The sequence below is a fragment of the Ochotona princeps genome, chromosome 9 (assembly GCF_030435755.1).
Source record: "Ochotona princeps isolate mOchPri1 chromosome 9, mOchPri1.hap1, whole genome shotgun sequence".
NCBI classification, from domain to species: Eukaryota; Metazoa; Chordata; class Mammalia; order Lagomorpha; family Ochotonidae; genus Ochotona; species Ochotona princeps.
This window is the reverse complement of record NC_080840.1, coordinates 23259371-23286426: the sequence shown is the minus strand read 5'-3', so window position 1 is coordinate 23286426 and position 27056 is coordinate 23259371. Positions and strand designations below refer to the sequence as shown.

The window sequence follows — 27056 nt, the reverse complement described above, 5'->3', positions numbered from 1 at the left end:
ATCTCAAAGTGTTTTACAAGAAATTCGCTAAATGTCGTAGAGCTAGATCCAAGCAGCGCTCCTGGGTGCAGTGGTTTCTTGTAGGCACTCTGTCTCATGACACAAAAAGCTGACTCTTCACAGAGTTATCCACATTGGAAAGGGACAACAACAAAGAGTTCACACTGGGGAGGGGATTGTATTCAATGAACACAAACATGCTCTTAGGACAGTGACCTATTAAATTAAATGGCTGGCGATGCTGGATGATATGGTTGTAAATGAGCCACCAATAATCTACAAGCATACCCTAATCTGACAGTGAAAGAAACTGCTAAATCTGAAACTTGCTTTTTAAGAATGTAGATATAGAAAATTTTAAATTGATGAAAACCAGATAAATGTATCATGTTTAGATGCACATTTATTAGGTGTAATCTGGAAGATGTATATCCTTTTCATTCATGTTAAGGAACTGGAACGATGTATTTCTAAACCATTTGTGGCTAAAGTGTCAATTGCAATGTTAAATATGACGGCTCACCTTAAAGAACATGTAGATACATCATAAACTGAATACAGTAGATTATAGATAGGTCTCATTGGATCTTTGAGAAACATTGGAAAGGATGGTTAAATGTTTTGTGTCTCAGATATTTTTTTCCAGATAAGACAGTAAGATAAGAAAGCAGATAAGAAAGTAAAGCAGGGAGTGAACACTATCTGGTGGCTCACTGAACAAACCTGGGTACTCCAAGAAGGAGAAACTGAGAGGGTAACACGATGACCTTGCCATTTCCACACTGCTGCAACCAATCAAAAGTAAAAAAGAGAAATCTGACATCAAAGAACAGAAGGAGAGTGGGCAGGCTTATCTTTTCTGTGGCATAAATTACTCATAAACGTTTGCAGGCATGATTCAGTCTTAAATAACAATGGAAACAGGGAAAATAATGCTTCAGTTAACAAGAGTGAACAGCCAGTGTTGTGGTATGAAATGCAGACTCGTGCGTGACACAGCTGATGACAGTTAAAGTCAGTGTTCTATTGACTCTTGTAAGTATAGCTCTTATTTTCTACCCTATATCTTTTTTTTAAACCCAGTTCCTCTAATATAGTTTATAAAGCACAGAAATACTGATAGTGGATGCTCCTCCAATATATGCAAATAAGTTTATGTTTTAGAATAATCTCCTTTTTAAAAAAGCAAATAAACTGTGAGTAAGCACTCTCAGAGTGCAGCCAATTTTCTGCAAAACTCTCCATGGTAAACATGAAGAAGGATCATGGTCCAGTTTATGAAAAAAAAAAAAAATCACTCTTCTCTATCATTCCTCAGGAAAAGGTGACCCAGCAAGTCCTGAAAAGTGTGCTTTAATTTGTTTAGCAGTGAACTAAATGTGCACTGTTCTGTGTGTCAATTCCCAAGCTTCTGGAGAAGGCAACGTTTTGCCGTGTTATACCATTGTGCAAACCGTGTTCAAGTTCGGATCGAATCGCACCGCCTTCCCCTCCACTGACTTGGCGTTGGTGTCATACATGGGGTTCTCAAAAGCTGCCTGGCCATTGTTGTTTTCATGAACTGAACATCCTGTGTACTGTGTTTTGGGGGCAGTCCTGTTGAGGAAAGCATGTATTAGTTCCGTATTCACTTCCTTTTAGAAATAGCAGAGCAGGAATCAAACGTAACATATTTCACTTGCCATTTTTTTGAGACTATAAAAGTGTTAATGGAGAAATCATAAATCCAACAAATCATATATGAACAGTTCACTTGTCACTTTGAAATCCCAACTGCTTTTTTATTTTTAAATATAATATACATTTACATAGAACACCAATATATGCAAATGTAAACATAAGTAGATGGTAATACAAACACATGAATTTTCTTATCCCATAATAGCTTACTTTTAAGACTTGTCATTTATATAATAAATAAGTTATGATAATGGTCATGAATTTAAATCTTATTTTTATTTACTTATCAAATATTTACTGAACATGTACTGTAAGGCAGGCACCACTCTAGGCACTGGCTACATTAATTATTTTTTATAAAAGTATTCAAAATCATTTCTCTTTTAGAGCTGCATAATAGGAATAGAAATAATGAAGAAACTGAAGTCAAAACAAGAAAAATGTTAGACAATAAGAACTGTTAAAAATGCAGATGGTTTAGAGGACAAGTATTGGCAGCATTTTAGGAGAAAATTTAAAAGCACTTTTGAAGAGGTGGCATTTAACTTGATGTCTGAAGCATAGGAAGAAGCCAGTTCTTCAATTACAAGGAAAAGGGGACATTATATGTTTGAGCAAATAAATGTAAAAGTCCAAAGAAAAGATTAATATTTTGATACTCAAGTTTTGAAAATAGTTTCGAGTTGTTGGTCATGAAACACTGGCCTTTAGTAAGCATAGGAAACATAAACCAGCTGGTACAGGTTGCTAGTCTCAAATTCTTGCTTTACTTCATATTTTGTCCATCTTTGACTAATGGTTATTCGTACCATGAATTGATCTTAACTCAAAATAAACTGAAGAACTAATTCTACAAAGCTTTTAAGGAAAAAGGTAAAAATTCATGACCCTGAATTGGCAGTGGTTATTGGAATTGGCTATTGTACGAAAAGTGAAAGTAAGCAAAAATAAGAAGATACTGAGATGGATTTCTTAAAAAAAATACAAACCCATTTTGTACATCAAAAGACACTTTCAAGAACATATCAGAAAGAGGAAAATTTGTAAATCATATACACAAATATGTAAAGAAGTCCTATAACTCAACAACACAAACAATCTAAAAGTGAGCATAATATATAATTATATGTTAGATTCATGAGAAGTATAGCATGTTAATTGCATAATCTTCAAAAATTAAAGAAAAAGATTGCCTGGGTAAAATCTGTCAATATTTTGTGGGCTAGTTGGTCTAGACAAATGCCTGTTAGTTTTCTGAGTAAATCTGTCAGTAGATATCACCTTTCCAATTTAAATCTTAATATATATTTTCTATCTCTAAAGTCTCATTATGCAAATTATTAAAATAATTTGTAAAATTAGTTGAAAAAAGCAGGCGAAAGTAGGAACGGTTAGGTTGAATTCTGGTTCAACTTATTAGGGCAATTTCTATAATGTGTATGTGGTGCTCCAGATGTGGACAGGAGAAATAAAAGTTTCAAAAATGTGGCTACATTTGGCACACACAGCTGGCCTGGTTGGCTATTCAAAACCCAGAAAGATGGGTATTAGAATTTGCAGTACAGCAGTAGGAATATAAAACACAAGTTTGGTGAACATTTTATAGATAATGATCCATAAACTTACCTTTGTTTATAAAGATAAAATCCAAATCCTGCAAATATAAGTGCAAAAAAAGGCACAAGAATAGCAATGGCCACAGAACTACTGTTTGTACCATGAGGTTGATTTGAAGAATTCGAACCTTCTGACATATTGAGTCCTACAAATACAAAAAAAATGAATATAGAATCAACTATTTTATCATATTTCATTTCTACTTTTATAAACATTAACTTCCATTCTACATACTATTTATAAGTTTATATGGAAAACAAAAGTAAGTTCTGTTAAATTTAAGTTTTGTTTAGTTTAAGGTTTGAAACTAAATTTCTACTACACTGTAACTGTGATATGAAATTTTTTTTTTCAGTAAAAGACACCAAAAAAAATAAGCTGAGTCCCTGAAATGAGGAATTCATGCAATAGTGGGCCCATTTGTAAAGACACTCCATTAGTGCAATAAGCTTGGTTGGATGAACCATGTGCTTTAGAAAGCGGAACAATAATTCTATCTGGATATGTTCTAGAGGAAAACAGTAGAGAAATGGGTGGAGAAGGAAGTAGGGACATACCAAGCTTAGAAATAAGAAGGGGAATGGTTTGTAGGATGTGGCAAGCACTGAAGTGGGAGGAAAAGGCTAATATTATCAACTATACTTAGATTATGAAGGGGATACATATCTAAAGTTGTCAAACTTACTATTCACCCCAGCGAAGGTGTTTGGAAATAAAAGACCCAGTGAGAACAGGTTTAAAAGAATAGCTACAGTAGAATGCACCTGAGAGAGTACAGATTAGAAATTATACAGGAAGAAAGTTGTAGAACAAGTCAGGTATAAAAGGAAGATAGAATTTAATCTAGAACACTACAAAGAGAATGGAGAGATAGACTTGGAGGACATTTTATAATAAAATCAAAAGCCCTTGCTGTGCGAATGAAAAGCGATGAGTAGGATTCTAAATAAATGGCCATAGATTTTAATAGAGTTAGCAAATGAGAAAATTCAACTTTGTCAAGGTCTTGGCTGAGGGATGGGGAACAGGAAATATTTAACAACTTTTTCAGAAAATAGTCCTTCCTTTTCTTTAGGCTCTTTTAAACATGTAGTGTTTGAGGGACTTTATTTATTTATGCTAAAACTCAAAACAGCAATTTTTAAAAAGTAAATATCAAACAATACACTTTGGAAGCCAAATTTCTACTTAACATATCCAGGCCTGCATGTGACAATAGAAGACTATACTTTAGTAAAATTATACTCCAATAGCAATGCTTATAAATTTCTTCTACTAAATAAATGTTTATGGCACATATAAAAAGAGCTAGAAACAAAAATGAAACAACACATCCCCAACAGAAAATTTGCATGTTTGAAGAATACCAAAGCCACAAATGCTGGCTCATTCTTCAAAGCTATTTTCCTATTAAACCCTGTGAGTCTCTTAGTGGCCCTAGATTTTGTGAGGAATAAGAAAACTACAACAACATTCAAGCTGAAAAAGCATTACAGTTCCTATGAGATAAAATAATTTACAGTTCCATATCATTTTTTGCCTTTTATACTTGCCTATAGGCAAGACAATTTGTCACAATTATCACAAATATGAAAAAAAAAATTCAACGCATTTCAGGGTTAGCACATAGAGAACTTTTGTATTCAAGAATGTGATTATTTTAAGTAGCTACCAATGCATCAAAGTGTAGTCCTGTAAATGAAGAATTAAAAATGCAGTAAGTGTCCATAATGTACAGAATCCACTGTATTTTCTTGTGACATCTATGGCAATAGAGGACTTACATGAAAATCAAAATGAATACATTACCCAGCCTTTGTAGTCCAAATTGCCCATAATCTTTGCCTTGTATAAAGCCTTGAAATACGTAAGTGGCTCCATCAGGCTCAGCAGAAACCTAAAAATATTTGAAAGTCTTATTAAATCTGAAGCCTGGCCATAGCTACACTTACAGAGTCTTAATAAACACCCAGATTTTTTTTCCTGAAGTAGACACTGCACAATGTTCTTTTTCTATGTAACTAACTCTCCTTCACAAACCTCCCTCCCACTCCCTTCAGCACATTGTGCAAATTCTCTTTGCTAAAAGCGCAAGCAAAAACTTCCAATTTGGGAGGCCAGAACAGTGGCCCTTCTGCTTGCACCATTGGCAAATCATTTGGGTTTTGGTTTTCATTCCAGCTGCTCCACTTTCATTCCAGGTTTCTGTTGAGAAATCACAAAGGATGGTTCCAGGCATTGAGCCATATAGCAGACTAAGAAGTCCTGATTCCAGATTGGTTCAGCTCCAGCCATTGTGGCCTTTGAGGAGAGATCCAACCAATACAACTGCCCCTCTCTGCTACTCTGACTTTCAACTACATAAATAAACCTTTAACAATTTTTTTCGAATTTAAAAAATCTTTGTAATATTGGAAAATGAGGATTTTTTGCACATAGGTTTATATAGATCAGCTAAATTCTCATATTTATATTTTCAATAGAACACAATGATTAAAATAAGTCAGAGAAATGGTCTATTAAAATTAAAATAATAAATTCAGATTTATTTCTTAGTTTTTACTGTACACTGAAAATATTTCATGAAGCTAATGAAGAATTCTGCAAAAATCTGTGTCATACAGACACATGCACATACCCATAATCCCCACACTAATCAACATACAAGAATGCAACACTTTTTTTTAGGATTCCAAACAACTATACATACTAATGTTTATTTCATAATAAGTTAATTTTCTTTAATTTTCATTTTTTCTGAAAAGAAATCATAAATTTATAATTGAAATCACCAGCAGGTTAAAGAAGTAAACTTACAAAACCATCCATGGCCCAATTTTCCTCCTTCATTTTCTTTACAGAAGCATGAGCTGGTAGTTTAACCAGATATATGTGCAACATTAGGCGAGCTTCTTGACTTTTATAAACCCCTAAAAAAATGCAAGGATATTTTAGTGTAGTTAATTCTGCAAAATAGTTATGCTGTAATTTTATCATCCATAACTCCATATATAGAGACAGTAAATGATATGTAATAGGAAAAGAAATGAAACTTGGCCCAAATCAAGGCTGACTTTATGCCCATAATATTTTTGACAAATACTGTAATCTCTATTAATGTCTTTTTCAACTGAAATTCTCTACTTAAATTTTATCTGAGGGTCTCAAACTACCATAGTATTAAAATTAATTCATGTTAATTTTTTTCTTTTTTTAAATATTTTTATTTTGAACTTTGACTTATGTGGTACATTTTTGTATAGGCTGGGATTTCCCCCCAAACTCCCACCCCCCCATCAGACTTTCCCCATTTTGTTACAATAGTGTAGTCCTTCATAAGGAATCACAACTCTATCAGTGTCTTATTTAAGTGTACCCCAACATTGATGGTACAGACAATGTCAGTCAGTCAGTCCAGCATCCCATTGTCTACACATGTCCAGCAATTGCATTGGGAATCCATATTTTGTCTAGATGCAGGAATGCATGTTCCATTGTACCCCCATGGCTGTATATGATAGACCCCAGTACTCCATCACTATACATTACCATAAGTGAGAAGCCATGAAACCAGGTCAACAACCAGTCTGAGTTAAAACAGCCACAACCACATCAACAAATTATAGCACCTTGAAAAAATAACGCGCCACTCAGTAACCAACACATGAGTGACAAAAAGAAAACACAGAAGTCTCTTGGGAAAAATGATGCCATTATACAATTCATGAGCCCGTGATGAATTCGACTAGGGAAAAGAGATTATTTGGAAGGAACCAAACTGAAATAAAAAATATCAAAACACATGGAATACAGCCAAAAAAAGCAAACAAACAATCAAAAAACAGTATGGATTGGACTACTGGAGTTACATTTTCCATGTTGGTTTCCTTATATAAGAGAGAATATATGGTATTTGTTCTTTTGTGATTGACTCATTTCACTGAGCATAATGGTCTCTAGTTGGGACCACCTGGTTATTAACAGAATAATTTCATTCTTCTTAATAGCTGAATAATATCCCATGGAGTAGATGAATCACAGTTTCTTTAACCACTCTTCCTTGGACACGTATCTGGATTGTTTCCATATCTTTGCTATTGTAGATTGTGCTGCTGTAAATATAGGATTACAGATCCCATTCTCACATGCAGATTTCACTTCTTTTGGGCATATTCCTAGGAGCGGGATAACTGGGTTATACGGCAGGTTTATTTTCAATTTTCAAGCACTCTCCATAGTCATTTCCACAGTGGTTGTACTAGTCTACACTCCCACCAGCAGTGAAGGAGGGTGCCTTTCTCCCCACATCCATGCCAGCAGGTGTTGTTAGCTGAGCTCTGAATGTAGGCCAGTCTCACAGGAGTTAGGTGGTACCTCAACGTGGTTTTCATTTGTATCTCTCTTATGGCTAGGGAGGCTGAGCATCTTTTCATTTGTCTGTTAGCCATTTGAATCTGTTCTTTTGAGAAATGTCTGTTCATTTCTTTTGCCCATTTTGTTACAGCATTTTTTTTTCTGTCCCTGGGCTTCTGAAGCTCTTTATAGATTCTGGATATTAGTCCCCTATCACTTGTGGAGTATGCAAAAAATTTCTCCCATTCCGTTGGTTGTTTTTTCACTTTGTTAATTATTTCCTTTGCTGTACAGAAGCTTTTTAGTTTGATGTATTCCCATTTGTTCACTTTGACTTTGATTATCATTGCTTTTGGTGTCTTCTCTAAGGAGTCTTTCCAAGTTCCTATATCTTGGCATGTGCTTCCTATGTCTTCCTTCTATAGTTTGATGGTTTCTGGGTGTAGATTCAGTTCCTTGATCCATTTAGAGCTAAGTTTCGTATAATGTGACAGGTGTGGGTCTTGCTTCTTAATTCTGCATGCTGCTATCCAGTTGTCCCATCAGCATTTGTTGAAGAGACCAGGCTTTTTGCCTAGATTGTTTTCAGTTTTCTCGTCAAAGATTAGTTGACTATGCATGTGTGGCTCCCTTCTGGTGTTTCTATTCTGTTCCACTGATCTTCTTCTCTGTTTCTATACCAATACCAGACTGTTTTGATAAGCACTACTCTGTAGTACGTCTTGAGGTCTGGAATTGTGATTCCTTCAGCTTGATTTCTATTTTTCAGGATAGCTTTAGCAATTTGTGGTCTTTTGTGATTCCAGATGAGCTTTTGTATCTTTTCTATTTCTGAGAAGAATGTTGTTGGGATTTTGATTGGTATTGTTTTGAACCTGTATATTGCTTTTGGTAATATGGTCATTTTGAAATATAAAAAGCAAATGAGTTAGGTCCTCATTGTGTGAAACAGAATAAATTAGGTGCTGCTGGAGCTAAAATATGAATATACGTCATTCTATTTAAAAAAATCCATGTCCAGCATGATGGCACAATTGGCTAATCTCCCACCTTCAAGCACTGGCACCCGCATTTCAGAACAGCCCAAAGCCTTGGGATCCTGCATCCTTGTGAGAGAACCGGAACAAGCTCCTGGTTCCTGGTTCCTGGTTCCTGGCTCCTGGCTTAGGTTCAGCTCAGCTCTGGCTGTTATGGCCATTTGAGGAGTGAACTAACAGATGGAAGATCTTTCTCTCTGTGTATATCTCTGTAAATATGTCTTTCCAATAAAAATGAACAAATATTTAAAACTATCTTTCAGAAGTCGGTATAAAGTAAGGTTACAGCTAACTAACATACATATGAGAATGTAATAAACAGAAGACCAGAAAAAAGGGATTCTTTCATACTAGAATTATCAGGAAATACTTACAAGGAAAAAGACTATTCAGTTAAAAGCGGTCTTGGAAAGCAAGCAGGATTTTTAGTTCAAGAGGTAAATAGAGGTTATGGGATGAACATTAGAAGTAAAAATGTATACAGTGATGTTTTTAATAGAGTAACAGTAAGAATGAAAGAGGTGTAAATGTGTTTAAATGTGAATAAATATGAGTACAAAATAGTAAGATTTAGATCTTGACCTGAAGTAAATTACAACAAACAGGGAGAGGACATAAGACAAATCATATGCAATATCATTTGGAAATTGCTGTAAGTTTTATATGGGCAGTGAATTAGAGCAAATTAAGTTAATATAATTATTCATGCATATTTTTCTGTATTTCTATTTTAAAATGCATTTGGATAAACTTAGTTTCATCAAACTCTAACAAAGAATAAAGTAAAAAAACCTTTGCATTTCAATGCTAAGCAAATCACTAGCTACAATTTAAATATATTTAAATATATTATTTTTATCCCTCTAAAGCTTCTTTATTTATGTGTCATAACTGCACACTGATTTTTTAATATGTTTATTTTTTAAAATTCAGGCTATTCAATAATATAGAAAGTTCTGTATTCAGTAATATAGAAAGCTCTGTATTCAATAATACAGAAAGTTCAATATATCATCTAAAATTATAAAATCAATAGAATATAATTTTACGTCTCATCTTAATATAACAAATATGAATTATCAACAAGGTTATAATATGTATTTCATATTTGCACAAATAGCATAGTGCTTAATTTTTTTTAATGGGCAAAATAATTCAAATTCAATCATTGACAATATTAATTGAAGCCCATTTTGTTCCAAATGTTATTATAGCCTTTGGGGATAAAATGACAAATTAGAGGGCAGAAAGCTTCCTTCTTTTGCCTAGATCATTGCAGTAATGACACATAATATGATATAATTTCCAACTATGAAAAGAAAAAAATAGGTTAAAGCTGTTTTATCCGGTTTATGTAGCTTAAGAGTACATGCAACTACATGCTTATAACATGAAGATTATTTTAGACAGGGGGATGGAAAGTGCTACCAAAAGAGATGGCATTGTGTAGAATATCTGAATATAAGGGAAAAAATTAAAGGAAAAAGAGGTACGTATGTACTGAATGGTGAAAACTAGAATTTCCTGAGAATCCCTTGGGTTCCCTCAGCAATTTAAACTAATGTATCTCTGTTTTTGTAAATTTTTGCTTTCCATCTAAACAATGCCATTGGAAAGAATGATTTTCTGGCTGTAAAACAGTTTAGAAATCACCTATCTGGTTTCTGGTTTTATAAGAACTGAGAATTCAAGCTGAATTGAAGTTAAATTAAAAATTCTAATATATGGCATTAAACTCTAACTGCATTGCAACTTTACTAAAAGAATCTCTTTTAAAGCAAGAGTTTCATATTTGTGCAGTAGTATCCTTAAAGAGATCAAAAGCCAGAAAACTTTGTTTCTGACTGAATTATCAAGGTCACTAAAACAGAAATGCTAACAAACATTTCACTGTATAAAGATCATTAGCAAAATGATTAAAGCATGAAAAAATGAAAGCAGGGAGATATTTTTGGTGGTTGTTTTTAAGCGCGATACCTGAAAGCAGCAGTTCCATGTTGCTATTGCTCAATGTCGCATTGACTCTCCCAGTGGAAGCATTGAAACTGGTAACTGTCAAGGTCATGGGTTGTTTCCTTCCTTTGAAATTGTAAGAGCCTTTCCATATATAATTTTGGGCAAATACATCATCAGGAACTGTGAATAAATCAAATAAAGGACACGTTAATTATGCAACATTCTATAAATAAAAGCTTTAAGCTCCTTAATAAAACAATATTAGTCACTGAATAATGATATTTTGCTGATCACACAATAATGCTGAACATGTATTTATAAAATGAATTCTTCAAGTAGAGTGTATATTTGGTTAGAATTAAGGTGTAATCTAGACTTGCTCAAATTTCAATAACAGGAAAATCAGCAGTGCCACCTAAAGTCATGAGCTTATATTTGTAACACGCAAATTTAAAGCTCATTCACTTTACATTTCCATTATCAGGAAAACAAAATGATTTTGCTGAGCAAGTCATCCATACACGAGTCTGAGGGGCCTCGTACCTTGTATAGTCTGAAGAGTTCTGTGCCCACCTCTACCCTTCAATCGGGCCCTGGAAGACCCAGGGAAGAATTGTTTTTTTTCCACCCATTACTTATGCACTCAGTTTTCCCAATAGTAATATACATTTAGCAGCTATGTAGTCAGAATCACAATACATCCATAGTATAGCTTTGCAACCTTTGTCAAACCACCATTCTAAGGATTGTCTAACCAAACCCACAGGACAACACTGTGCTGTGTATGTATGGGGGACCAGTGCTCATGAGCTTGATACAATCTGGAAGTAAAAGTTTTTGATTTGATAAAGATCTTAGAGAGTATTTTTTTTCTAAAGTGTTTCTTCCTAAAAGAGTAATTTGCAGGAGTTAATAATAATCTAAAATGTCTGACATTAGAAAGATAAAGCATATTGGATACTTGTCAGTTGTGGAGATTAAAGGAGAATAAAAGAAAGGTTTTCTAATGGCAGTATCTTGTGAAGAGAAGGCACAGAATACATGTTGTAGCTCATCATTTTGTTTTCCATGGCTTGTTCCTTGATTACCCTGTGCTATCCCCAAAGGTTTGAAATCTGCTGTACCTAATGATCATGTGTCCACAGTGTTTAGGGGAATTATAGAGTGTTGGTTAAAGCAGATGAAAGCAAACCTCAGGAGACCACAGCAATGGAAAGAAATAGGTAGCAACAACAAAAAATCAGGTTTTTTTTTAAAATCAATAAATGATGGGTAGTAAATGTTTCAACCTTTGACTCTAGAGAAAAACACTCTGATTTCTTTGATAAAAAAAATGTTCCCCTAATGGAAATTTTCAAGTTAACAATACAATGTCACTGATTGTGGAGGTAAGAGAATATAGTTAGACTAATGAATGCTGGCAGTACCCTCCAGGTGTACCACATATAACTGGGAGTATAGCACAAGGCAGGCTAGATAGATACAATGTGGTCATGTGCAACTAGAATGAAAATAATTTCTAATTGTCAAATCTATTTTGAGATTTCAATACAATTATGTATCTGGTGATCTGTAAACTCAAACGAGTCATCCGACAAGCAGTGAGGGATCTGTCAGTGAGAAGAAAGATACTGATGGTGACGATCATTTCTTTCAAAACACATGAGATTAAATATAGCTTAAGAGCATTGTCGAATATACTATCACACTCCTGACTCTGCAGAAACCACCAACTTAAATGTTACTTTTGAGCAATCTAATCACAGTGTCATTCATGACGCTAAAAGGTATTCTGAAAAACATTTTATTTAAACGTACATGGTTGCTATAGAGTTTTTATAGATTATCTTCCTCTGAGTAAGGAAATGTTTTCCTTTAAAATGTATTAAATTTTTTAAGAATCATTAAAGGATGGATAACTTTAGCTGGTATTTGCAAACATTGCAATCATTGCAATTTTTGTGTGTTATTTATTTATACACCTGATATTGACCTAACAATAAAATATTCTTTAACATTTATGATGAATATAATATTGTTTCTGATGTATTATTTTTACTAAACTATTGTTTTGTTTGCTAAGATATAAATTTTCATCTGTAATCATGAAGCAAATGATTCTATAATTTATTTACTTGAAACAAATTTATCTGCAATATTACAACTATGTCAGATGCATATAATAATTATATTGTCTGAAAACATTTTATAAAAGATTTCATATTCCTTTACAGTTTGGTAGGACACATCAATACGAACATATCTTTCTTATTTTTCTATGTGTAAATAATTTTAATGAGACCTATATTTGTCATAGGATTATCTAGCCTTTCGTTTACAAATTAAGTCTATTAAAATGTACTTCCGGTGTTTGGTGCGATAGCCTAGCAGCTAAAGTTCTCGTCTTGAACGCACTGGTATCCCATATGGGTGCCGGTTCTAATCCCGGCGGCCATGCTTCCCATCCAGCTCCCTGCTTGTGGCCTGGGAAAGCTGTGGAGGACAGCCCAAAGCTTTGGGACCCTGCACCTGCTTGGGAGACCAGAGGAGGTTCCTGGTTCCTGGCTTTGGATTGGCTCAGGTCCAGCCATTGCGGCCGCTTGGGGAGGGAACCGTCTGAGGGAAGGTCTTCTTTTCTGTGTCTCTCCTCCTCTCTGTATATCTGCCTTTCTAGTAAAAAATAAATACAAATCTTAAAAAAAATGTACTTCCAAATAATTTGTCCTTTCCTTACTCTTGAGAATATTCTCTTAATACATCCCTAATTTGTTTAATCTGCTCTCTATAGAGTTAATGTGAATATTTCCTTCGTCTAATATTATTTTGGTAAGAAATTTTTTTACATTGTTCTTTTTGTTAAAGAAAACCCATGGGCTCTGTTAGGATTTTTCTACTGTATTTTGGGGTTTCAGTTTGACTTTTATCATTGCACTGATCTCAGATTTGTCATGGGTGTTTCTATAAAAATCTTCACATCTTTTTAACAACAGAGTCCATTTATTTTGAGATTTTCATTGTTTCTAATGTAAATATTTCAGGCAAGCGGTTGACATTACAACATTCTTGTTGCTACAATTCTCATGTTTTGATATTTAGCTCATTCATTGCAATTAAATGTGATATACTCGCCCTTTATTCTTTTAAATTTCATGTATGTATGTATGTATGTATGTATTTATCTCCGTCTTGAGTTATTCATCTGCTCTGAATTTCCAACATATGGGAATTTAAAGAAATACTAATTTATTTTTAGCTTGAATTGTGTATAGCCATAAAGTATGTCTGAAAATTAACTCTGCATTGAAACTTTTTTCTTATCAGTTGTTACAGCAGTTTCAGGAAACTCTGAGGACAATATACACTCTTTACTTGTTTCATACTGAACATTTCCTAGATGTCTATTTTATCAGGTTCTAAATCATCTTTTACTTTTTCCATATTGTCATTTAATGTTGTATGCTTGATGTATCTGCTAGGTGACCCCTGCCATTTAGTGCCTAAGACTGACAGGCTTACAAGTGATATGCTGGGGCTAATATAGCATTTATCCACTTTTAGATTAAGTACGTCTCTTGAAAAATTCTAGGTATACATTGACAATTATTTTTCTCAGATTCTAGTGCTAACACCATCTTATAAAGACATGTTCTTTCCTTACCTTACTGGTAATCAAGAAGTTTTCATTGAGTATTAAAAATATTGATAAAAAGCCCCAGAGACTTATGGACACCGTGCTTTTACTAAATGCACATCAAAAAGTTCTAAATCCATCTAAAATTACATTCTTATATTGTCCTTGGCCCAATTAAAGCAGGCGTTTCTGTCTCTGAGTTAAAGATCAGATGTTAAGCCCTTAGTTTTATTTAAAGCTTTATATTTATATCATATAAATATATTTATATCACATAAATAAGATGCTAAGGCTGAGAATGCAACTCTTATATTGGAAGACTTTACTATGGACAAAGCAATTTGCATTTCATTTTCATGAAGCTCATTGTTTAATAATAGTATGTTTATCATTTTTAGAAAGACAAAGAAGCTGAGATTTAGGATAAAGCATACTATCTCTGAGGACACAGTCAGAAACTATTGAAATGATAATTAAAGCTTATAAGATTTCAAAACCCATGTTTTTAATGATGATGTCAGGTTTTGAACACTTCAATTTAAGTCAAATAATGAAAAATAAACTATATAAATTCTAGGAGTCATCTTTCAGTCTCAAACTAAATTCTAAATTTAAGCACATTGAATAAGATCTAATATTTTACTTAAGTACTCTAAATAAAATATTGTCATTATTTTACAACCACTTTCAGATGTTCTTCAACAAGAATTTTATAAGGTAATTATAAACAATATTTTAACAAAGAACTCTAAGCAATATTTTAGAATAATAGTGATATCACAATACTATTAATTCAATACATAATTTTGCCAAAATAAATACATGTTTATATCAAGAATACAAAGGAAAAATTACTTCTAGAAAGATGCATAAAAGTACTAACCACTTAGCTTTGGACTGGGTGTTCCTAGTGCAGGTCTAGGATCTTTCACCAATATTTTAGAACCAGCTAAGAAAAGAAATGGAAGCTTTAACAAGTTTGTATATTAGAAACACACACACACACACACACACACACACACACACACACACACACAGATGTGATATACAACTAATTCTATGATCCGAGAAATATTATTTTCAACAAAATGTTTTTTGATCATGGTATCTCAATCCTTTACTCAATATTGTTTAAAAATGAACACCAATAATTAACACCATTATCATGCAGTTGTCAAGGGACACATTAATGTTGCCCTGTCATCTTGGGATACTGTTTCTTTTATGGGTTTGGGTTAACATGGAAGATAGTTGTTTTCAAAATGGATGCTGGTTGTTTTCAACATGGAAGCTGAGGTCATAGGGTAGACAACTGTTGAGAAAAAGCCACAATGGGGTTCTATTTAAGGATCAAAATTTGTTGAAATAGTTCATGGCATACCAGCACCTGGATAGACTTAAATATGAACATCTTTAAAATTTTAAGTCAAAACAAAAGTATTCTGGCAAAATCATGTGCTGAAATGGACTGGAAAGTTGCAGCAGCTATGATATACAATGTTTTTAGATAATGTATTCTAAAAACACCCTGATGCCTTTAAAAGACTTTAGGAGGAATACTTTGGGATTAACACAACATTAGCTGCAAAGGGACGAAAAGTTTAGCAAGGAGTAAGTATTGATATACCCAGAGGAGGCAAAAGGGCTACTGTTATAACCCCTGTGAAGATAATGCTTCAGCAGTGACAATAAAACAGAAAGCATATTGACAAAAAAGCTGTTGAATTTGTGATGGATATCTAGTGTGATAAACAGACCACTTATTTATAATATTATATGATGTCAGTGTCATTGGGATGGATTATAGCAAAAGAAAATAAATATAAAATATGTATAGCTTTAGTTTTGCATATATTGAGTACTGCAGTGTCCTTGAGAAATTCAACTAGGAGATGACAAGCAAGCAACTATATCTGTTAACCTTATGCTAAACAAAGATGATGAAAGAGCTAGAAATATTCATCTATCAGCAACTGCCTTACAAGGTACTTTGAAGACATTGACTTGAATAATATCCCCTTGATAGGATATGGATGAAAGGAGGAAATGAAAAAGTACTGATCTTCTAGAAAAACATGAGTAGAAGGGAGTGCATTGTTGATATAAGAATTAAGAAGGAGCAAAGCACTCATTCAAAATACATCTACTGAATAGTTTCAATATTAAAGGCACTTGAATGAAATATTGATCCAGAAGGTAATACTACAGGCATAAATAGTTTGAACAAAGCTTGCTGTTACTGACATTACATTCTAGATCTGGAAGTGCAAATAAGACTGGAGAGTGGAGACTGATGATGACAAGAAACAAATAAACTAATAAAACGTTGTCATACAACAAGGAATTCTATCATGAACTTACATTTATAAAGGAGAATAACCAGGGTCATGTTTGGTTGGTCAAGAGAAGATAGGAAAAAAATGATGAAAGAATAAATCTATACCATTTGTGAATATAGAATACCTGGGGTAAGTGTGCTGGGGCAGCACGTTAATTTGCTATTGGCAATGCTGGCATCCCCTATAGATTTGGGTAGTGTCCCAGCTGCTCATCTTCCAAACAAGCTCCCTGCAAGTGTTCCTGGGAACACAGTGGAAGATGGCACGCCAAACTGAGCCTCTGGATGTTTTACTGACGATAAGAAAAAGGAGTTTTAAGTTTGTTGTCAATAAGAGAAAAGACTCTATTAATGATGTCATCAAAAAACTTTTTTCTTTCTTATGGAAATGTAGCCCCCTCTCCTCTGGACTACTCATTACATCTTGTCCAACACAGGATTCTTCTGAACAATCAGCAATGAGAGTGGCTGCTTCTCTTAGAAATGATCAAAATAACATATAATAACTCTGCTTCTGAGTAACAGATTTGGGAATAAGCAACAATCATAGCCTTGCATATGAATTTTTTTCTGAATAAACTGTGGGAAATCCTCTTTCTATTAGGGCAATTCTGGAAGAAGGGATTGAAACCAAGAACTCTGGAACCACTCTTTGAGACTAAGGGATGCATACTATACCTTTCAAGTTTTATGTTTTAAACTAGAACCTCAAAATATGGTCTTATTTGAAAGTATATCGTTGAAGATATAGTTAATTAGAGGTCTTAAGAGGAATTATTACTAAAATGAAGTCATTTAAGAAGAGGATGGTGTCGTTTTAGAAGAGGAGAACACACAGAGAGTCATACATAAAAGGGCAAGTGATGAAGGAGGCAGAAGCTGCTGTGAGGTTATGGGTCAAGATAGCCAACATTTCCAGTGCGCCCATAAGATCGGAACAGCATGGACTGGTTTCTTTCCCTGGTGCTTACAGAAGCTAATGCACTGCAGACAATATCTTCATGTGGCTTTCAGGACTACTAAAAAGATAAATCTTTTCTATTAAGCCAACTAATTTGTTGTACTTGTGAATAAGACCCTAGAAAACAAGTTACAGACCTGGTAAGAGTGAACTGAAAGAAAAAGGGTAGAATAATAATCAGGATAGAATGGATGTTACAGGAAAAAATTCAGTATTATTCCTATGCTTCTGGATTCAGAAGAGTCATACTATTCCAACGTTTTTTGAAGTTGACCAACAAAGTTTTCTTATTCTTTGCTAATCTAAGCTGATTTTCCATCTCTTGCTTCCACGGAGCACCCAATAGTTAAATCTCCTAAGTAAAAAGTTTCTATAGGCAGAACCCACCTTCACAAACGGGAACTTTTCCAGTCCATGTGTTGTCAGATCTACACACTCTATGCTCTGTTCCACCTGCTAAGAAAAAGCCTGGCTGGCAAGTGTAGATTAGTGTATACCCATGGGATGGAAGGTCCATTCCTACTACATTTGCATGAGCAGGAGTTTCTGGTTGTTTACAGCTGTGGGCTATATTAAGAAAAGAGAATGGATTTAATATGCTATAGTCATGTTAAGAACATTTTGAGATAGAAACCACGATATGTATTTCAGACTTAGTTTTATGCTATTTTCCTCAACAAGAGTCAGAATTTAAGGAGAGAGTGAAAGGAAACAAAAACAGATAAAGCTGAAATTCATTTGTTTTTGCATATTTTAAAAGACCATACAGTATCCCTGAGCAATATCCATTTTCAAGTGGTGAAGGAAGTACTATCAACTTGGTATCAGTAACACTTAGAAGCTTCCAGAGATCCTGAGAATCATTTCACAATTCTGTCCAATGTGTTTAGATATATTTCTATTGTTAAATATTTTTAGTTTTCCTCAGACTTTCAAAGGCTATTTATGCAAGTAATTTTTTTAAAAAAAAGTAGGAGTTCTTAGAGCACTTTAAATGGACAGATCCAGATCCATGAACCTATACAACTACTCCCTATCCGCAACTATCAGGTAGCCAAACTAGTTGTAAAAGCTTTATAACAAAACTGTGCTTTGTGCCTTCTGAATTCTTTTAAAACTGCTTTCCATTAGGCATAGCTTATAAAATAGTAAAGCATGCTTGACATAATTAATAATAATCTAAAATCAATTTTATAACCTGGTATATTGATGCAACTATGTTTTCACTCTTAGAAAACAAACCCACGTAAATTTCAACCATGATATGACTCATTCATTACCCTCAGTACTTACGTAGGCATTCAGGCTGAATTCCGCTCCATGTGAGGTCAGGCAGGCAAGTGCGAGTTGTAGATCCTTGTAGAAGGTATCCCTTTTTACAGTGGAACTGTACAACACTTCCCACCTATAGCAATTGAAAGGTAAACAATGAACAATACAACTTTAAATACAGCAGCTATTAGAAAGAAATCTTACTGAAGATAATGGTGCTAATTAGAATGATACCTTGACAGTCCTGATTATACACTGAAATTTTAAGGTTGTAGAGTTTAGATAAACACATAGAACAATTGTTGTCAAAGCATGGATTCCACACTACCATTAACATAACCAAAAGACTTGCCAGAAGTGTAAATTCTAGGGCATTACCACTGAAGCAGGAATTCAGAAACTTGCAGTGGGTACCAATAGTTTTAATAAGGCCTCCAGGTGATTTCAACAGACACTAAAGTTTGAGAATGAGAACATGTAAGTAGAGAAGGTATTATATGAAACTTAAAATATATATCATGTTTTATGAACACAAAAGTACATTTGATTGTTTGGCATGAATATTTCACAAAGTGACCAGGGAAGCTGATGGATAATGTAGAAAGCGTTGGGATGTAGAAAATAAATTAGAGGGTCCCAAAGTAACGTATTTGTGGTTCCAATTCTGCAACTAGCTTTATTTTCATACGTCATATTTCCTCTTGGAGACTCAAATTCTCATTTGTAAATCATATTGTTTGTTTTCAGATTTATTTTAAAGATTAAATTAAATAGGATATATAGTTAACCGTCACACAGGTTCTAAATAAACTATAGTTATAATAACTAGATAATTTGGAAGTCTACATAATAATGAGATTCTGAAGTGTGTCAAATAGCAGGAAATGGTATTTGAAAGATTGAGGATCAGGTATTCTATTCATGAAGATGACCTGTATCATTTGAGATTAAAGTGAAAAGAGCTAGGCTAATTTATGGCAATAAGTTGGGAAGGAAGTGATTTACTCAAAATATATTATTAGGAAGCACTAACAAAATTTACTACACTATTAATGGTAGAAGATAAGGAATATTTACGTCTGCTATTAAAAGTTCCCCTAGCAAATAGTATCTGAGAAGGCAAGTCAGTATTTTGATATTTATTACTCAGTCTCTATTTTCTCCCTTCTTGTTGGTCTCTACTATCACCAAAGTGATGTGAAGCTGACATGAATCTGTTAGAACCTGATTCCTCAGGTTCAATTGCATCGTTGCAACAAATTATTATAATTTCTCTTATAGTCAATGTTATTCAGAACAATACTACAGCAGAAAAATTGAATTTCCATATCCCCTGCTTAGAACAATACTTATCTAACTATCTCATGATCTGTCTCCCATGACATTGTCATTCCGGTTACTAGATATTTTATCTCTTGATGCCCTAGTCTGTTCAACGCTATTGCACTGATGACATCAAGGGCCATCATTCTGGTTGTTTAGGTATGATAGACCCTTTGAACTGTGGTTCAGAGTCCACTATTTACATGCTCTCTCAGGTTGTACAATATGGTATAAAAGATTTTGATCTTTTAAGATAGCTTAGATCATGTCTATTCTTTAGTAAAATCGATTCTATGATATCTTATGTGTTAATTCTTATTAATGAGTCTGTATTTTACTAATTCATGTTCCTCTCATTCAGTTAATCACCAAATTCTAAGAATGTCACCTCCCAAATCCTTCTCTTGCTGTCATCTTCTTTCCTTCTCATCTTGTATTTCCTGTTTCAGTAGTCAATTTCTTCAGAGGCTTTGTTTCTCATACTTGAGCATGCATCATATTTACCAAAAAACCTCCATCAAAGCACAATTACACCCTCTCAGAGTTTCTTTTCCTAGTTCTTACACTAAAAATTTTGGCTCAAAATTGGGGAAAAATATCTCTTTTTGTGTGTTTTCTCAGCAATTTTAAGCGCTGCCACCTGTCCTATGAAGTCATCAATCTAAGTTGACCCAACTAGCTCCAAAATAATCAGATTTTTTAAGCCACAGATTGTCTTTTCCTTGTGCACTCAACTTAAAATTGTCAGCTTAAAAAATTCTGGATAAACATAAGGAAGGCTATCTAATTATTTAATATAAAATTCTCTGATTATTCAATATAAAGCTATTTCAATTATCATCAAAGTGTAGTTATATTACCTGCTGCTATACAAAATTTAAATTGTTCTGTTTACTCTTTAGAGGATGAAATTTGGGCAAATTAATTAAATGTATATATTAGACACAAGGCATATTCCAGATTATATGCATTTTGTTTTAAGATTTTTCCTCATTGCAATAGCTTAAATATTCTGAAGTCACAATAAGTATTCTTTAAAATATTAACCAGATACCATAGATTTTATTTTTTATACAATGTTTTTCACTTTAGTATAAAAATACTACAGTGACACAGTTGTAGGATTTACATTGAAACATCGGAAAACTTATCAGTCCTTTGTCCAGGATGTCTCTTTTAAAGTTGTTTTCCTCATTGTGCTTCAGAGTTCTCTTGTTTTCTTTAGAGAGTCCATTAATTAGGAAAGTTGTTTATTGTAATAAGTGTGTATTTGGATAAAAGTTAAATATGCATCAAAAGGAAAAATTACTTTATTTAAGGATTACTAAATACTTTCTCCAAATACCCGTAGAATAAATATTTCAGGCTTTGAATGCCATATTGGCCTCTGTCAAAAAGACTTAACTCTGCTGTTGTATCTCAAAACAAGCCAGAATTAACATATAAATGAATGAATATGTCCTTCTTGAAATGACACGATTGCAATCACAGAATGGGTCACATTTGATCTGAGTTTGTCAATTCATTGATCATTTCTTTATATGTTTCAGAAAGAACAATTTATAACATTCTTTCACCAGGGTTTGATTTCAGCTGGTTTGTCAAAAATTGCTTGATTATAGATGTATACATTAATTTCTGAGGTTTCTATTCTCTTCCATTGGTCTACATGTCTAATTTCATGCCAATAACAGATTATTTTGACTGTACTCTTCTTGTAGTATGTCTTTTTGTACTTTTATTATTATTATCATTTTATGCTACATTTCCATAGGTCCTGGGATTTTCCTTACCCCCTCGTCAAATTTCCTCCCCCTACACACTGAGTTCTCCTGTTTTATTACTGTAGTATAGCTCTTCATAAACAGTCATATGCCCATCATTGAGGGCATGAACAATTGTAGAGCGTTTAGCATCCTATTGTCAATATATAATTAACAGTTTCCTTGGAAGTTCATCTTTGACTGGAAGTAATGCTACATACTGCATTGTAGACTTTAAATGTATCTAAGAGACCAACATGATGTGCATTGGGTTAGGATACCACCTCTAACATCAACTTCACATACTGAAGTGCCAGTTTGACCTCTAGCTGCTCTGCTTCTCATTCAGTTTCTGGATAACATGTCTGAGAAGGCTGCAAAAAATGGCTCACATGCTTAGGCTATGGCATTCACTTGAAGACCTGGATGGAGCTGCAAAATCCAAGCTTTGACCTATCCCAGCCCTGGCCTGTGCAGCTATTTGGGGAGTAAACCAAGGATGGAAAATCGTTCTCTATTACTCCCTCTCCCTCTGTAACTTACCAAAAGTGAATAAATTGATCTTTAAAGAGAAAGATATTTCTTAAAGATTTATTATTACTTTTATTACTTTAATTTAAAAGATAGATGTTAGAGAGAAAGGAGGGGCAGAGAGGTCTTGATCCACAAGTTCACTCCCCATATTCCTGCAGAGGCTGAAACTGAGACAATCTGGCATTGGGAGCTTCTTCGGGTTCTTCCACACAGATGTAGTGCCCCAATACTTAGGGCCCTCCTCTGTTGCCTGCCCAGGCTGTTAGCAGAGAGCTGGGTGGGAAGTAGAACATCTGGAACACAAACCAGGACCAACATGGGATTCCGGTGCAGCAGGAAAAATGCCAGCTTGCTATGCCACCACAAAATCTTTTTAAAGATGGTCTATTCATCACTAACATTAATGGTGAGAGTTTTACAATACACAAATATCTGTATTAAATATCTAGTACAACTAGAGTGACACAGATTTTATAATTTCAGAATTTGCTATAATCAGATTAATTAATAATATTTTCTCTAAATATTATCAGTGAAATAAATAATTTTAGTAATATAATTACTTCATAGTATATTTACATAAGGTTAAATCCTTTCTCATTTTCTGTGAGCAGTTCTGACTCTGAATAGTCATTAGCATGAATAATATAATTTAATCCTAAAAAGACAAGTAAATAAACAAACATTATAAACCCAACTCTTACAAATCTAGGGAAAATAATTTATTCAAATATGTTTTATCAAGATTTATTATTAGAAGTATGATTAGTATAAACAATTGTATGCATTGTGAAGATTAATATTGAAATATCCTGTTTAAAAGGAATTTAAAGGTTTACATGAAATATCAATAGCAACCAATATTTAAATGAAAATCATTTAAATTGATTTGAATTATTCTGTTAGGCCAAGTTGTGTTGTAGTACCTAAATCCACAGCTTGCAATGCCAGTATTCCCAGCCCTCCGCTTCTGATCTAGTTCTTTGCTGATGGCCTGTGAAAAGCAACAGAAGATGATCCAAGTCCTTGGGCCCCTGCCACCCAGCTGGGAGACCTGGATGAATCTTCTGGTTCCTGGCTTCATCCTTACCCTGCCCTAGGCATTACTGGCACCCTTTGAGTGAACCAACTTTTTCTGTAACAATGGCTTTCACATGAATGTATAAATGAATTGAACTGAAAAATTAATTAGTACACTAAGTAAAAATGCATTTCAAAATTTTAAGTGTTTGTGTAGTAGTAACACAGGCTAATCCTCCTCCTTATGGTGCCAATATCTTAAACAGGGAATTGATTTGTGTCTCCACTGCTCCACCTCCCACCCAGATCTCTGCTTGTAGCCTGGGAATGTAGCAGAACATGGCCCAAGTCCTTACAACCCTGAACTCATGTGGAAAACCAAAAGGAAGCTCTTCGTTCCCAGCTTTGAATCAACTCAGTTTGGGCTGTGGCAGCTATTTTAGGAGTGAACCACTGGATAGAAGACTTCTCTATCTCAACTTCTCTCTGTAAAATCTCCCTTTCAAATAAGAATAAAACTTAAAAAAAAAAAGAATAAAAATAGAATTTTAAGACATGCCTAATTAGTGAATAGCAGCTATCTTTACCTCTCTATTCTCCATTTGTAATAGTTTTATCTTAGTTCCTGCATATTAAATTTTTAATCAAATCATAGAATTACAACATTTTGCATAGTTTTATATTTAAAATAATACCTTTTGGTAGCTTTCAAGAAATTTTATAGCAAATGACTCACTTTCCTAGAATTTTCATTACTTCAGTTACTTGTATCTGATTCTTAACATCAGATTGTTTATCATAGCTCTAACAATTTTGAATATACTTAATTAGACATACATACATATATTTTTAGCTTCAAATATTTATATATTTATTCTTTTATAATATACTTTAAGCAAATATTTTATTATTGTTTTATGTGCCTTCAGTAAATTTTTATCTAAAAATCAACATAGTTTCTAAGAAAACTAATAAACAAATTAACATTCATAAAACTGAAGTAGAAAGGCAAGATCATAAAAGTGAAGGGATAACGTGTATCATAACACAGGTGCCTAAGATAACATGCAAGAAGTTTCGAGCTGCTTCCAAGAAGAGTTGAATTTTTATAATTTTTCCTGTTCAGTAACAGAAACAATGCTCTTCACTGAGAAACATATATTTTGGGACTCTAATTCATTCTACTGTGTTCATCACTTAGATAATAATATACTACATGGTGTATACTTCATTCCATGTACTTACACATACATTTCAGTTACAAACTTGGAATTATACAAGCATCAGAATTATTCTGGTAGGATTAAGTATTTTAGGGCTATTTATCCATTGTATCTTGAGATTAAATATCTAGAGTGTGAGAATTTTAAAAATTCACATGTACATATGCGTATGTCATACGTCCAAAAATTTTTGCAATAAGCACTTCAGTAACCTGATCAATGAACCAGACTGAATATAAAAGGTGGGACATTTTGGTTTTCCTTCTGGAAATTTTGAACTGAGATTGAGATAATCACTTGCTGTTTACAGCTGAGATATAAAAAGAGTGAAGCAGTCTATACGGTTAATCTGCAGAAAGTAAAACTGAAATAGGTAAGCAGACCTAGTGGCAAAGACCCAGTAACACTGGTTAATTGTGGAAGATTGCCCCTGGATTTCCACCTGCCTAACCCATACAGGAGTCGACAGGCACATGACACTCTGTGCCCGTGCTAACAGGATTTCTTTTGTAAACAACTTTAGGAAGTCAAACATTACATTTATTCTGCTTTTCAGCAGATAAGGAGTCTACCCTGAGATATAAATTCCTGTGCTTCCTGACCTTTAACTTCATTGGCAGGTAGAGAAATAGACACATCTGTTAGCCAGTCACAATGTTGTTGCACTGTCGGATCACCCTTCTGCCTGCCCCCTTCTCCTATATGTTAGTGATTTCTCTCAGATAAATGGACATTCTTCACCACCAGTTTGTCTACAGTGCTTCTGCTGCAGGAGAGCATTGTTGCTTCACCCTTTAGTTGTCTCGCCTGCTGGACAGAAGACGCCTGAGGGTTAATGTTCACATGATTTGTAATGCCTTTAACCTTAGTCTAGTCCAAAGTAGTTTCCATTATAGAAAATTATTTTTTTTCTCCATTGATTAAAAAGTCTTTTGAGAGCTGGCATTGTGGCATAGTGGCTTAACCTATGGCCTTAGACACTGGCATCTCATATTAGGGCTGGGTTTGGCTCCAGTTACTAAACTTCCAGTTCAGCTCCCTGCTAATATTTGCAGGAAAGAAGGAGAAGGCGGCTCAAGAACTTTGGCCCCTGCCACTCACGTAGGAGACCTGACGGAGTTCCAGGATCCTGGCTTTGGTTTGGCCCTGTCCTGTGCATTGAGACCATTTCTATCAGTAAATGGAAGATACCTCTCTCTATGTATCTTTCTCCCTCTCAATCTTTCTGTGGGCATTTCCATCCCTTTGCAACTCTGCTTATAACTAACTTAATTAATTACTTTATTAATACTGTCCAAAAAGATGTTTTGTACTTCAGAGTATATTCATTTGGAATCCACTGATAAATTGGTATTGATTAAATTTATATTATTTTTCATAGTGTTGGCACTATGTAGATAATATGTATATCTGCATGCATATTCGCCATGCGCATGTAAGACAGTTGATGTCTCTAACTGCTCGTCCATGGTATATTTTAAATGTAAGTATGTGAGCTTTACAGTTGACGTACTTTATATTAATATTTGTTTAAATATTTGTTTTACAGATTAACAAAATAGAATATAATGGAAGTCTTTACTATATTTGACATCTGGCATATATCATATTTATTGTAGCATATGACTCAATAAATATTTATTAGCTCAAATGATGGAATTTCAAGGTTATATTGGTTATATTATCACATATATGTATGTGATAATATATATAACATTTTAGTAATTTTAAGACTCTTGGAATGCAGTTCATGATTTTAACATTTTTTTGTAGGATTCTTCTAAACTGAATAATTTCCAATTTCATTATTTCAAAGGTTATTTGCTAGAAAGCAAACATATTCTTTATTTTAGCCTGGCTTAATTGCACAGACACTAATAGCAAAAGCTTATATTCTCTCAGGATCCTGTTACCCAAGAGCTCTGTGATCGTAACACACCAGATTGTGCTTAAATTTTCATGTCTGAGAAGAAGGACAAAGGTTGCATAACTAGTTACTCATACTCAGAGTTATGATCAATTAATAAAGCCTTTTATGGAGATATGAATTGAAAGACTTCTAAAAATATTGATAATCGATATGGACTGAGGTGCAGTTTTACATGCTGTATTATCTGGACAGAACTGAAGCAAATGAGCAGAACTGGAAATGCTATCAAATCAAATTTCACACTGTGGCTGAACTGTGGATAAATGGAAACTATTTTTAGTAATGAAAATATGGCACCTTAGATGAGCCCTTCCTTTAGAAATGAACGTTCTTCAGGTTCATACTGACTTTACTCAGAATAGCACAATTTTAAAAACCTTGCAACACAGGCAATTGGTAATGTGTAAATTGGCTATTA

At 34.0% G+C, this 27056-nt stretch overlaps 1 protein-coding gene across 1 annotated transcript in view; it reads right to left on the bottom strand.

Annotated features, from left to right (window-relative positions):
* Positions 1 to 694: 694 nt before the first annotated feature.
* CSMD3 (CUB and Sushi multiple domains 3) overlaps positions 695 to 27056 on the bottom strand; it is an 878998-nt gene continuing 852636 nt past the window's right edge. The window contains exons 64-71 of the mRNA XM_058668892.1: positions 18867 to 18978; positions 17961 to 18140; positions 15158 to 15223; positions 10665 to 10823; positions 6115 to 6227; positions 5107 to 5194; positions 3307 to 3442; positions 695 to 1596 (exon numbers count right to left, since the gene is read on the bottom strand). Of these exons, the coding sequence (XP_058524875.1) occupies positions 1437 to 1596; positions 3307 to 3442; positions 5107 to 5194; positions 6115 to 6227; positions 10665 to 10823; positions 15158 to 15223; positions 17961 to 18140; positions 18867 to 18978 (1014 nt within the window). The 3' untranslated portion in view covers positions 695 to 1436. The remainder of the gene's footprint in view (positions 1597 to 3306; positions 3443 to 5106; positions 5195 to 6114; positions 6228 to 10664; positions 10824 to 15157; positions 15224 to 17960; positions 18141 to 18866; positions 18979 to 27056) is intronic.